The sequence below is a fragment of the Embiotoca jacksoni genome, unplaced genomic scaffold, assembly GCF_022577435.1.
Source record: "Embiotoca jacksoni isolate LCO1_2020_lvr unplaced genomic scaffold, fEmbJac1.0.p SCAF_2, whole genome shotgun sequence".
Classification (NCBI taxonomy): Eukaryota; Metazoa; Chordata; class Actinopteri; family Embiotocidae; genus Embiotoca; species Embiotoca jacksoni.
The window spans coordinates 5,214,275-5,228,355 of record NW_027185340.1 but is presented as its reverse complement, the minus strand read 5'-3'; the positions used below and the strand labels follow the sequence as shown (position 1 = coordinate 5,228,355).

The 14,081-nt window shown below is 40.7% G+C and overlaps 1 protein-coding gene across 4 annotated transcripts in view; it reads right to left on the bottom strand.

Annotated features, from left to right (window-relative positions):
• The window catches only part of LOC138201054 (phospholipid-transporting ATPase IH-like), a 34,783-nt gene extending 23,782 nt beyond the window's left edge, over window positions 1–11,001 (bottom strand). For all 4 annotated transcript variants that reach the window (XM_069154157.1, XM_069154158.1, XM_069154161.1 and 1 more), the window contains exons 1-4: window positions 10,537–11,001; window positions 1,872–1,994; window positions 1,526–1,615; window positions 48–128 (exon numbers count right to left, since the gene is read on the bottom strand). In XM_069154157.1, coding sequence (XP_069010258.1) covers window positions 48–128; window positions 1,526–1,615; window positions 1,872–1,994; window positions 10,537–10,575 — 333 coding nt within the window. In that variant the 5' untranslated portion in view covers window positions 10,576–11,001. The remainder of the gene's footprint in view (window positions 1–47; window positions 129–1,525; window positions 1,616–1,871; window positions 1,995–10,536) is intronic.
• Window positions 11,002–14,081: the final 3,080 nt, after the last annotated feature.

The window sequence follows — 14,081 nt, the reverse complement described above, 5'->3', positions numbered from 1 at the left end:
TGGGCAATATTTTCCAGGAAACGTGAGCATGTTTGTGTGTGTCCTACCTGTTTTATGGCGGTGACAGTGATAACAAAGAAGAGGGGCAGGCCGCTGGTGACCGGGCTGGTGGGGGTGTCGATGATAAGCTGCAAGGGAAAGGAACAGCGCAGAGTAAGAGGGGAGGGGGGAGTGAGGATGTTGAGTAATGCAACGCTGAGTTTGGAAGTGCGGCAGGGACAAGCTTTTAAAAATAAGAAATAAACCACCGGTCTAGTAAACTGGGGTAGTTATGATCCACAGATGGGTTTATTTTTTTAAATCTTAATATCCCTGCATTTTTAGAGATATGTACATGCAGCGTAGGAAGGTTCTTTTTGGCTAAGGGAGTACAAACACTGGTGTGGTGGGGCATGTCCACTTGGTGCCATTAAGAGGATGTTGTATTTCACATGTTACTGATAAAGCATACAGCACACAAACACCTAAGCTGTGGCTGTAGAGTATTAATTACATTAAGACAACTGCGACTAAAGAAATGTCCTCAACAGACCAGGAAGCAGCTTCTCCTCTCCTATGAGGAGTTTGTCCTTGTACGATTATTCAACGTTTGATGCAATATTGTGGAAAAAAAAACAAAAAACAGCTTATCATTTAGGGAGTCACTGAGCAGTCATAAACACTCATTTGTTCAGGATAATATGTTGTTAGTAAATTCATATCATGTTGGTGACTCTCGTCCAGGTAGCTTCAAACAGGATGCGGGTAGAGGATTTAACTGTTAATCTTTGGATAATTGCTTTTATTTTGAAATAAGGGAACAATGAGAGCTGAGGCTTCACAGCAATCAGCACACACATGACTGACAAGCACACACGACCCCTTAAAGAGACAGCCCCTCTTTGCCAAGAGTTAATATGAGTTAATTTAATGCCCCTAATAAATGCCAAAATGTAAAGAAAAACATTTAAAGTATGGCAGGTTAAATGTGATCGAATGCTCAGATTGAATCAATGAACTTTCAAAACCTTCAAAAAAAAAAAAAAAAAATTGTTGTTTTTGTTTTTTTACAGGTTCATACACCTACATTCAATGGGAAACCATAAAATAAGTTAATCAAGGTAAACACACTGACTTCTGAAACATACAGACAGCCTTTGTTCTATGTAAAGTCAAGTGGAACAATTTCACAAAATCATTTGTTGTGTTAATTTATTTTTAATCAAGTTTCCGTGGCGATACAGATTTAGTTAGGAGTCAGACCCTCTAACATTGGATAACCTGACATGATTGTGAGTTTAAGGACTTTGACAACAGTCCCACATAAATGTTAAACTTGCTTCAAAACACTGAAAAACCCTAATTTTTGAATTATCACCAAGCACCTAATTTACACAATATTGTTACTTATGTATGAAAAATAAGTCAGTTGAGCTGTAAAACCTCACAACTAGTCCGTAAATATATTGAGATGCAAAACCATGCTACATTTGCATTGTAAACACAGAAAAACAGTTGCGGCTTATAAATTCCATGAAAATCTCACCTGAACCAAAAATATAACCAAGAAGTAGAAGTTAGCGATTCGTCTGAACTGCTCAAACAGGTTCTTGGGGATGAAGTTCCAGAAGGTGTACTGTGGGACAGAGTGACAGCAAAATTACTACCGAGACGTATAAACAACAGAAAGGGAGACAATGGCGCATCATAACAGTCCTCCTGGCAAGAGAAACGGTGATGCACGGCTTGACGAACACAAGAAAAGTGAAGTGTGTCATCCTTAAAAACATGACCACAAAGGAGATTACATGGTTGTCTGAATATGAAACAAAAGAGTAGCGGGATGATAAACAGCGTTACGGCACTGACTCATGGGCTGCAGGCTCGCTCACCTTGGAGGAGACAATGCGGTTGTCGGGGTAACGCTGAGGGATGTAGGCCTCAGCTCCCGGAGGGGGTTCTTTATGCCCGATATACACCGTCCGACTGTCCACCCAGTTCTCCTCCCCCACACACTGATGAAGAACGAGATAATATACACAACAAAATAAAAGGCAATACAGGCAGAGGAGAAAAATGGGGTTAAATCACACTGCTCACCTGGTGTCCCTCAGCTGATGGCCAAATTTGGTCATTAACAGCCACCAACACCTTTCTTTCAGTCCAAAATCTCCTGAAAACTGTCATTTTTACTACGTGCACAGTGCACGCATCTGTAACGCACACTATGTGGGTTACACATGTTCCACTGTTGGTATTTACAGCTATGGCTTAGCAGTTATTAACTGCTTATTATGCTGCTGCTGCTGCTTTTCCACCACGGGCCTATGCCAAATCTGACCAGATGTATAGTTTGCTATTTTATACCAACAACACTCATGCTGACACACTTAAAGAATAATTAATGGATTTGGCAGAAAATGAATTGTCAATAAGTTTGAGAAGCAATCAACTTTAACTCACTTATGGGGTAAAAATACCAAAGACTCACCATAGTTTTACCTTCTCAAATGTAATTTTCAAATGAAACTTGGGATGGCCTTGTCACTTTTTTTTATACACAATATATTAATAAATACACACTGAACAATTTTTGGACAAAATAATCAACAGATGAACCTATACTTTTAATAACAGTAAGTTGCATCACTGAACAAAACCGAATTGTGTATGCAGGAAACTTTATCTAAATTATAATAAAAAAGGAAATGGTACATCTTTTTTATTTTTATCTGCCCCAAGAAAACTCCGGCCGAACTGTCCTGGAATAAACAGTGCAATCAGCAAACAGACTTATTTTAACAAACAACTTTGCAGACAAGACAGGCCCGACTGAAGGATGAGTATATGTTTGGTGATGTGTGTAGGAAGGATCTGCTCTGAGTCACACTGGTGTGGATTTGTCATTTATCTTCTCACTTCTTCTCACTCCGCTCCATCCTTTGATACTTCAGCTCCAAAACAAGAGGTATTTTGGTGGTTTTACGATTTACAATTGATTCAATGCCTTGACTGAAAAAAAATCAAATATAGATTTGATCCTGTGCATGTAAGTTCATTTCTCATCTACGGTATATCGTATCAAAGTAGCTCTCCAGAGACTGACAGAGTGCATTCTGGGAGTTAAGCGCAGCACATATTTCTCCAAGGTGTCCTTCATTAAACAGTACTGTGGGTGGAGAGCTCTCCATGAAAAAACAAGAGTCCCAAGACCACAGCATTCTGCTGTTTGTTTCCTCCCGGCTTCCTACGTGGCTCCTAAAGCTTTGGCCTGAGTGGGCAGTGTGAGCTTAGCCTTTGGCAAAGCAGCCCGCCTGACACAGCTCAAAGCAGAAGTGGTGACCATTAACAGAAAAGTTCTGGAACAAGCACTTCAGTGGAAGCAGCGCTTCACTGCTTTAAATGTCCTCCACAGTTTGGCAGAGGTGTAGCACATTACTGCCAGTGACAAAACTTTTAATACATTTGTGCTCGGTCCATATGATGTAAATTTACCACTACGATCCTGTTAAATGTTTTTTTAGTTAACACATTTTGACAAGTTTCAATAAGTATAAGTTTGGACACAAGATCAAATAAAGCCTCAGGCAACGTTGTTGCTGAAATCAGCAAACTGCAACATCTGGGTCAAAATAGCACAACGCAATAACAAAATGCACCGTCACAGATCTAAACTCATCCACTGCAATCAACAGGCGCTTGGCACTGAGATAAAAATAGACATGGAGCCAACAGTGTCAGTCGACTTGAGACCCCTCCAAAACATTAGGGGGCAACTTGACCCAGAGAGATACTGTGAAATGGAAAGAGAGGGAGAGATGGAAAGTGAGGTGGAGAGCCAAGAGGCAGGAGACGGAGGGGTACACCAGAGTGAAATGAACACAGTGTGACATAATTACACAGGAAAAAAGCCAACAAGGAGGAAGCAGAAAATGTGTGTATAAGAAAAAGGACATATATAGGTTATCATGGAATCTAATCAAACAGTTATCCTGATAATATTAACCAATCTAGCAAGTTAATCTGAGTCTTTAATTTTACTGTAAAAAATCTGACAAATAAATATTTGTTAAGGAATTTTAATATCCTCATGTAAAATCATAATAATGATCCTCTCTCTAATGGTGTCTCTAATGAAAGGAGCCATTACTATCTTTACACGACTTCATGACCTTAAAGCATGTTCGTCATAGTCCGGCTAACTGAACAGACCTCTGAAGGTTTGATGTTCGGGCCATTTATTACTCTGACAACAGCTCCAGATAAGACAGGTTTGATTAACTGGAAAGACACACACACACACACACACACACACACACACACACACACACAGACAGGCGCACGCACGCACACACGCACACACACGCACACACAGAGACACACACACACACACACACACACACACACACACACACACACCTACCTTTTTTTTTTGTTTTTACTGTGCACTGTAAGTCAATAACAAATGCCACGTCATATTATGGAGCTTGGTTAAATTAAAAAAAACAGAAATTAAAAAATCAAAGATGAACTTGAAACAAACGCTCTCACAGGAAAAAAAAACATATTTACATTTGGGCTGGCCAATCATTTAATATCAGCATATCTACTATCTATCAATTCTTACTTCTACCTCTCTTCAAACATTTTCCCTCTAAATTCACCACTCATCCCATCATATTTCTGCACTGTTTTCTCCTTTTGTTCCCTCCATCTCCCGGCAGCGAGTGTCACACTATGACAGTGTGTGTGTGTGGGAGAGCGATGGAGAAAGACACAGAGAGATTGCATTGTGGTTTGTAGTTATCTGATCATTAATCCTCACTGATCCGTATCAACCCTCGTCCCTCAGTTCCCTCTACACTCTACTGCTCCATCAGACAAAGTGGCTTGCTGGTCGGTTGCAGGACACCGAGGCTTTGTCTCTATTAACAACAGCCTCCGAGCAGAGAGGCTGGTCTTACATCACCATCAATCATCCACAATGACAGGATGGATTTGATAACAGCAAAACATCCCACCACTGCAACTTCTCCTTTTATGTTTCTCACTGCACTGTGGTGTACTCTCTTGGGTAGATAGTTTTCTGTTTGAACTCTGGATTCACAAGAGAACAGATGCAGGTCTGCTGTTTCTTAAATTTGAAGTGCCGCTTTAAGAAGCCACAAGTATTTCGAGTTTTAGCATTCTCTATTTTAGTGCTTACCTTTTGCAGATGCTTCGCTCCATAGCACTTAACAAGACGTATATATTTTCATTATGGAATCGCAACCCCTGACCCTAGCAGTGATTTATCAATACCGTCTCCACGATGCAGCTCCTTTCAACCACACAGGTAAAATATAAGATATACACCATTAACTGGCCTGATTAAAATGGTCATGTCTTTTACTTTTGCGCAGCAGAAGCACACGGCATGTTGAGCAGCGATCGCTCATTAACCCCATCCGATCAAATTCCTCCTACAAGAGCGCTACCTTAATGAACTCCCCATGTTAACAAGGGACGTGGAAACATGGTCACGCAACATCCATAGGCAGTAGGCCTATAGGCATAGGCTGAGGTTAGCTCACTCATTTAGCAGTCAATGTGGCAGTTTAGCCAATATAGAATATAAAGGTGACAGAATTTAGCCCATTTAAAAACAATAATTGGAAAGAAAAATTCTCCAAAGCATTTAAAAAAAAAAAAGAAAAAAAAAAAAAGAGAGACACATCATTAAATCAAAATGTGTTTCACTGCACAAACTAGTAGAGCATAAAAACTGATCATGACTAAATATTTGCACCCACTAACTTCCAGCAGTATCTGTTGCTTAGCTAACTCCGCTAACTTAAAAAGCTAACGTATAACCCATTTAGAGTGAAGACATATTTCAAATTACATTTCACAAAAATAAAATATTATGCTAATACAGTCAGATGAGTGTTATATGATTATATAGCATTGGATATGTATTTCTAGCTCATTTTAAACTGCTTTATACTACTAACTCTTTAACACATACTTCTCTATGTACATATAAATGAAACAATGTTTTACCTATATCCATAAAGTATTGTCAGTTAAACTGAATATATCACTAAACCCCTTTAAAACTTTTATTTTTTTAGAGTTTTGTTACCGTTTGTGACGCTACAGTGACTTCCTGTTTACATAACCGACTGCTTTTCATTTACACATTGCAAAAATCCATAATGTCTATGTCATTTCTTAAATCTTATTGGTGCAATTGATTTCAATAAAGTAGTCTAGTTAATTTAAGTCTGGTTTTATTGTATTTTGATGACGCAGCCATGTTATTAGCAAGGCTTTACTGCTCCTACGGACACTATTTGTTTTACACTACAAAAAAAAAGCACAGCTACTCAATAAAGCTTCTCTGCTTAAATTTGGGGTGAGAATATTAAAAGAAATGCAACAATTTATTAAACTGAAGCTGTGCAGTTTGTCGTAGCATTGAACAGAGATCAAAGGAGTCTTAAGACCTTGATCAGCAAAAAAGGGAAGGAGGCTTGTTCAAGATGCACCCCACTGCTACTCATTAGTCATTAATCACCATAGGAACACAGTATGCAGCAACAGACTGCTTCGCTTTGTCTGCAGGTTCATCAGGGAAGATACAGCACCACACGAGGGCTTTATTATACATAGACTGAAGATCGAATGGGTACGATTTTCTCCTTAGCTCCATGCTCTGCAACTGGATTTGACAAGACATGATGAGGCTCAAAGAACAATATCCTCAAGATCGTCTTGATGCTTTTATATGGTTCAAATGAGACTTCTTAGACTCTGTTCTCTGTGGAAAATCCCTTTTTTTTGGAGCAAAGCAGAATGAAAGAGAAAACATCAAAAGCAGCAGCGAAGAAGAAGCTGATGAAATAAGGAGAGGGAACGTCGCTAATAGAAAAACGAAGTTTCTTTGACTGCCATAATTATTTAGTAGAGAAAAATACTGGGGGTAAATTACACAGGTACAAACCCAAATACAGATTTAACAATATCTATGTTTGACCTTCAGCCTGCTCATGATGCATCACCCGCTCGTGAAAAAAGACACCAGAAGCCTGATGACGTAAATAACTATATACCTGCAACACAATCAAATGATAGATATGAGAAGATTACTTTAAAATAACATAATTTGTATTCTGTTGTTGTCCCAGCTTCCTCTCCCTCTTGACTCGCTGTGATCCAACAGTTACATAAGTCTTTAATCCAGCTGTGCTACTTCTCCTCTCCCCTCCCTCACTCCTCTCCTTTTCCTCCTGCCACCGCAGTCTGCATCCTGAAAAACACTCGTTTTGCCTGCATTTAATGCCGACATGCGAATACAGGCTTGTAACTGCGTCTAGATAATGAAAACTTGGGTCTTCGGGCAATGCTGTGGGAATCCAAAAATCTTTCTCGGGAGCCAGAATGCAGATGCACGGCTGCTTTCTCTGATATCTACACTCAGGCCAGCGGGCAAAGCTCAGCCCAAACACAAATCTTGTGTGTGTTTTGTCACCTACAGCCGCTGTCTCTCCGCTCGGGCCTCATCTCCAAGGGGGGGCAGCGGACAGGAATAGACTGCCCTTAACCGTTTGTAGTGGTGAGAACTAATGTGGCAAACAGTGATCTAGCAGGCTGTGTTCTGCCTTTCAACACCAGCCAGGGGACTCAAAGAGCTGTAAAGTTGCGAGAGACCTTTCCTAAGCCCTTCAGCAAGCTGGAACCTGCTGGCACCAATTTGATCAAAGGGAGACAGCGCTGGCCTTTCTCTTTTATCTGCTGATTGTGAGAGGTCTTCACGAGAGTAACAGTTATACATTCATAGATAAGATAGAGGAGGGTCAGGAGAGAGGGGGACGAGGGTAAATACCGCTGAATACAGGAGAAAGCAGCGGCAGTAATGCAGATATACATCAAAATGTTGTGACCACAAGAGGCTGTTATCTGAAAGGCACCATTTACAAATATGAGGACATATTTCTGCTCTTACATTGCATCAAGTGTTAGTATCGAGTATGACCATCATCCACACATACCACACATGCCAGCACCCTTAGTCATCTAGATCATGACCTCATGCAGTTCTCACAGTTTGCGCCAGTCTGAGGCATCACGCCATCGCTATTATTACTAAATGAGAAAAAGGCACTGAGGAGACACACACACACGCACACACGCACACACACACACACACACACACACATACACCTATTTTACCGTATATCTTATTGCGCTGAGCCATTCTTTTATGCCAGCATGATGAAAAACGTTTAACAGACTTATTACGCAACCAAATGTCCCATTTAAACTTCACGCACTGCAAAACACCATGACACCTTATTTTTCTTTGCGAAAACTCTCCGCTCTACTGAACACCCTCAATTCACCCGCAATTTTTCAGTCAGAAAACAGGCTTATAAGCAGGACAGAGTGCACTGCCTTCAGAGAATTTAATTTCCATTTGATTACAAAGTGCTTTACTGGATAGATGTGAATACAGTCGCTGTATATAGTAAACTTTTAAAGCATATCAGGCAGTTTGCATACTACTGATCAAGGGGAAGGATTAGGAATCATTCAACTCTTGAAATTATATAAGGAACAAAATCCATGTTTGAACACAGCAAAGAATCATGAACTTTGTCATACAGCTGCTCTTTTTTGATTTCTATAAAACTGTTTAAGTCGTCTGCTTTCTTAATAATATTTTTTTTGGTGATTTAATCTTCTAGTTTTATACTTCCTGCTTTTTAATGTCAGACATTGAATAACCGTCTCCGTGTTATTAGATGTCGCTGGACAGCATAAGCACCAGGAACAACAGTGGCAATAAGTCCCAAGACTTGATCATTTCTTATTATTATTTTTACAATATTGCCTAAAACACGAGCAAAAGCAAGCAAGGCAGAGCGGGTCTGGCCTGCAAAGAAACTCTCTCTTTCCTTCACCCAAAAAAGCATCAAGGACAAGTCATATGTCAATGACAGGGTGATAATAAGGAAACAAGATAAAAAGTGAAAGGCTCATAAACTTGCCCAGTGGAGTAAAACGAAGCCGCATCTTTTAATGGCTGCAGAAAATTTACTAATTCGGTGTTAGTGTTATGTTTCTTTTTTAAACTAAATTATGAAAGGATTGGGGGCTGGTGACCTTGATGGGAGAGTGCTGTTCTCTCAGTTCAAAGAAAAGGCTCTGGACGTGTCACATGTTCATCACCTTGCATGATGTAACGTTTGCTCCATTATATAGCCTAATTACTGGAGCAGCTGCTCAGAATACGGCAGGGTTAGCAGAAGGTGATGCACAAGTAATAGAGGCTCAGATATACCCTTCATCCATCCCTCCAATTCTAAATCAATATGTGGATAATTGAATTAGTGATTCATTCCTTTCCTACTTCCTGATGCTGCAGAATGAGGATGCAAAGAGAAAAGGGTGAGAGGTGATGGGCGTGTCCAGTGACCCGTCCCCCCCCCCATCCCCCCCGCCTCACTGGTGGATCTGATTTCCCCTGATATTAGCCCTGCTGGAGCATGTCATGCTCCGTACACACTGTCACTCGCCTGCTGCACGCACACATACACACCGGTGTGGATAAAAACAAGCCTGAGAAGGAGAAGCGTACAAAAACACCCAATCAAACCGCACGCACGGCTGGTTATCTTCGCAACACCTGAGCCAGCTTTAAGGTCAGGTGTAAGGGTCGCAGACTGTAGCAGATGTGTCAGGTGCTCAGTCTGATGAACATCACAGAGCCTGTCAGAGTTGGCTCCTCGAAGACACTTTCTCTTAATCAGCCGCCCACCAAGCAGCTGCTTCCTGTCCTGCCAGATAATCAGAGGCTGCTGGTGGCACCGGCCCATTCACACCAGACCGAGCAGTAATATGGTTACAGCCCACCATCGTCATTATTATTATGTGGACGTTTCCTGCACACAGGCAAATCTGATCACTGATTACAGATCATGATGCGGACTCGCTGGCCTCTCTTCTGTTGTTCTGCTAGTGTCAACCTCTCAAATTCAACCTGGACAACTATCAAGCTGGAAGTGAGTAGAAGTCTGTGTATCTGGTACAAATTCACAACTGCTGCAAAGTGTGATGAGTGCCTACGAGGCCTCTCAGTTCAGACATAATTGGGATTTATTTCCTCTGCAGAACAGGGCAACTGGAAGCCATGAGGTAGTTTAGTATGCACGCTTGTTGTGGCTCGCTTAAATAGGCCAGCCAAGTTCATTTCTATTCTACACATTCACCGGCCATTGCTGCATCTGTAGCTACTGGCACTTTCTCCATTCAGCTCCACACAAAAATTGTAAAGCCCACAGCCAACGGCCTGCCAAAGCAGCCTGACTGAAGTGTTTATCATTGCAGATGAGCAAAGTGTTTATCATCATCCTGCACGGTCACGCTCAGACCTTCTCTGAGCAAGGCAGGAAAGTCAACGTGCACTAAAGGGTTAGGTGCAGAAAGAGAAACATGCATTATATATTGTTGCACTTGCAGACACAGAGCTACAGTTGTGACAGTGTTGACAGACAGGGGGGGGGGGGCCCTTACGTATCTGCTGATGATATTCCGGAGCCGGCTGAAATCCATCCTTTAGACAGCTCCGGCAGCGACCAAAGAAGACGTTCGGCTCTCCCTGGATCTTCGTAAACGCTACCTAATGTGCAGCTTTCCACCAGTATCCATCGCTCACCACCGCCGCCGCCGCCGTGTCTGTGATAGCGAGGATCGGCGGTCTCTCAGTCACTCGGCTGCTCTGATTTTCATGGCATCCCTGGGAAGAGCCATGCAGCCACCGAGCGATCACAACGAGCCACACTCTCACGCTGCTCGCTACATTTCAGGAGAAATTTCACCGCCCTGCAAAGCACCGCCAAACCTGCGGGTCGTCTTGCTGGGTACTCTCCGTTTGATGAATCCTTTTTATTTATTTTTTTTTTTAATTTTTTTTTTTTAGTCTTGCAAGAGCTGGTCCCTCATGGAGGCTGTCTGTGTCCCGCTCTGTGTGAACAGCGGTGGCCCTCGATGTAGCGCTCACTCGTCAGATGACTACGCTGCGCATGCGCACTGATATTTATCTCATCTCCTGGAGTACGTCTGAATACTGCACGAGAAGAAGTGATCGTATCCAGAGCAGAGGAACACCGACAGTAGTCCACAATCATGCTCATGTCCAGAAATTACACTGAAAACACAAGGATACCAAATAAACGTCACCGTGAGGTGATGTGCCTCTGTTATGAGGAGGTTATGAGACGTTTGGGCAACTGTAGGCCAGGCAGTTTGAAATATCTGCCTAACTAGTGGTGGAAGAACTGCTCAGATTCTTTACTTAAGTGAAAAAGCAATAGCAATGTGTGGAAAATTACATTACATTACAGCAAAATCATCAACAAAGTGTATGCATTAAGTAAAGTCATCAAAGCCATATGCAGGCACATGCCGGTACCATTTCTAGATTGTTATTACTAATGTGTTGACATACAAGCAGTAGTTGCATTTACTGTATAGAAATGTCAAATTTAGTATACTAATAGGTTTTTAAAATATGAATTTGTAGTGCAACTAGCGACCGGATAAATATAGTGATAACAAGTAAAATACTCAAATAGAGACCAAGTAGGCGATCTCAGATTTGTGACTGAGTTTGTTTAAGACATGTTCTCGATAACTTTGTGCCCAATTGTATTGCAAAAGTTCCTCTTTAACTGAATTCAGTGTATATTTAACCTCTAAGTATTTTTAGGCAGAGGCATTTCACATGGCCTCTAAATGCCAGCCGCCTGTTTCCACAACATACCACTGACAGAACATGTAGACACACATTTTCATGGACACTCACACTTTTAAGAAGTGACCGTAATGTTTCTAATGATCACATCTATTGTTTTACATGTTGGAGTTATTAATTTAAGCTTTTGATAATCAAGGCTTCAGCTAAGTATTAATTAGAGGTTAGCTTTTGAATTTTTTGAAATAAGTGCTCAACCAGTCAAAAGGAGTATTCATGAATGTTGTTCTTGTTCATTTTGATCTGTAAAGAAATAATCATATATTAATTATTTCATCCATCAGATTATTGATTCATAATCTTTATTAAAATCATAAGAAAGACTTTTACATACAGGCTGTTAATGCACTGATCAGAAGTTTGGTTTAGCTAAATTTTATCACACACAAATACAAAACGTTAAGAATGACACATCAAATCTTTTTCATAGCAGATATTCTGACTTATCAAATTTGGTAGTTTCACAAGTGTATTAATGGTGGCTCAGGTCCATTAGGCATCCCAGGAATCAAAGGCAGGGAACCAACATGCACAGAAGCAAAACCTCCCCGGAATGCCGCCACCATTAATACACCTGTGATTTAATTACAGTTCAAAATGTCGGCTGCGAAAAAGGTCTATACAGTCTAACTGTTATTTTTCTAACAGTTATTTCCATTGAGGCAGGATACTGAGATGTAAAGAGAGTCGAGATGCAGGAGTTCAGGTGACTTGATGACACCTAGAAAACAATAAAAAAAAAAAAAAAATTTTTAAAAATACTCAAATCTTGAAACCTAAAAATGCTAAATGACACAAAATTACAGGTTTACAGACAATAATAATTTGGTAAAGAAAATCTGAAGTCCCAGCTCAGTGTCTTTGTTATATGACAACCTCTTACTGCAGCTACACAACAGCAGTCCTGCCATTGTTGGACCCACAGTGTAACTTAAAAAAACAAAACCACTGCATTTGTGATCAAGAGAAAATCTAAACTTAGCCTTATCTCCATCTAGGGAGATCCTCTGGCAGCAGGGCAGCAAGGCGTGATGTCTGCCCCAGACGTTTCATTTGCGGAGTTATGACTTTCAATTAGCACATACGCTATTAATAATGCATAGGGATCCAATGCTTTCAGCTCTGACCTGCTAATGCTTGATGCGGCTGTTTACCTCCCTCAAGATCCCAGGGCACTTAAGTCTAATGATGAGTCTGCCTCAGTGAGCAGATTACAACATGTTCTTTGTTTATGGGCTGCGACAATTATATAGACATTTTCATGTCATTGTCATATTGTGGAGATAAGGTCTCTTTTATAAATTTTTCCTACAACAAAATTACAGTAGTAATGAAACGTTTAGGACATTATATACTGTAAAGTATACTACAATAAGACCAACAGAGGACTCTTTAAAATCCTGTCTGATAAAAAGACTTTGTTCATGTGCACAGACTACAGTGCAACCTGGAAATTAACCATCCAGCTTGTGACTATTTCAATTTCTAATAAATCTGACCTTGTACCGGTCAACAAATCTGACTGCATGTGATTATTTTCCCTCTGTGGGTAGCTGGCCTTAATTTCCGGATAAACTGGGACAAAATTGCTGCTCAATTGCAGCATTGGTTGATGTTTCCACTGCTGTTGCTGAGATGATCACATAGCTGACTGACGTTTACGGTTCCATCTGAGCGGAGGAACAGGGTCATTGTTCATTTCTTTCTTTCTGTCTTGTGTACGGGGGACAGAGACAGAGCTACATGCGGGGTAATGGGTTTAATTTCCTCATGTTGCCATCATGTCACTGTGGGCAGAATCTTTAAACTTATGTGGACGCTACCTTTTTTCACATCAATAAGATAATTAATTAAGATGTGTCAAATTCCTCTTGAAAATCACATTCACTACAGGCTCAAGAGCAAACTCGTGACTGCAGATTATGGTAGAGTATGGAAAATATGAGGCATGCCAGCATTCTTCTCTAATATTTATACAATAATACTCTAATAGTTGTCATGTCTGCATGTTTAGTCATAATTTACTGCTCATTAATGGTGCAGTCAGGCATGAACTGCAGCACATGGATTTAGTCCCAAGGGCTTCACAAGTCCCAGCTTTACTGTCTGTCTTTTTTTTCCTTTTTTTTCTGGGTTTTCTTCTGTTTTTTTGTTTTTTTTCGTAATTAGTAATTTGATTAACAACAAGTCTGCTAGGAAATTTGCACCACTGAAGTAAAATATCAACAATTGTGGGACCGGCATTATTTGCTAATCTTGCGACTATCTTATAAACAGTTCCTGTATTTCCATGTAGGTTTTCAAA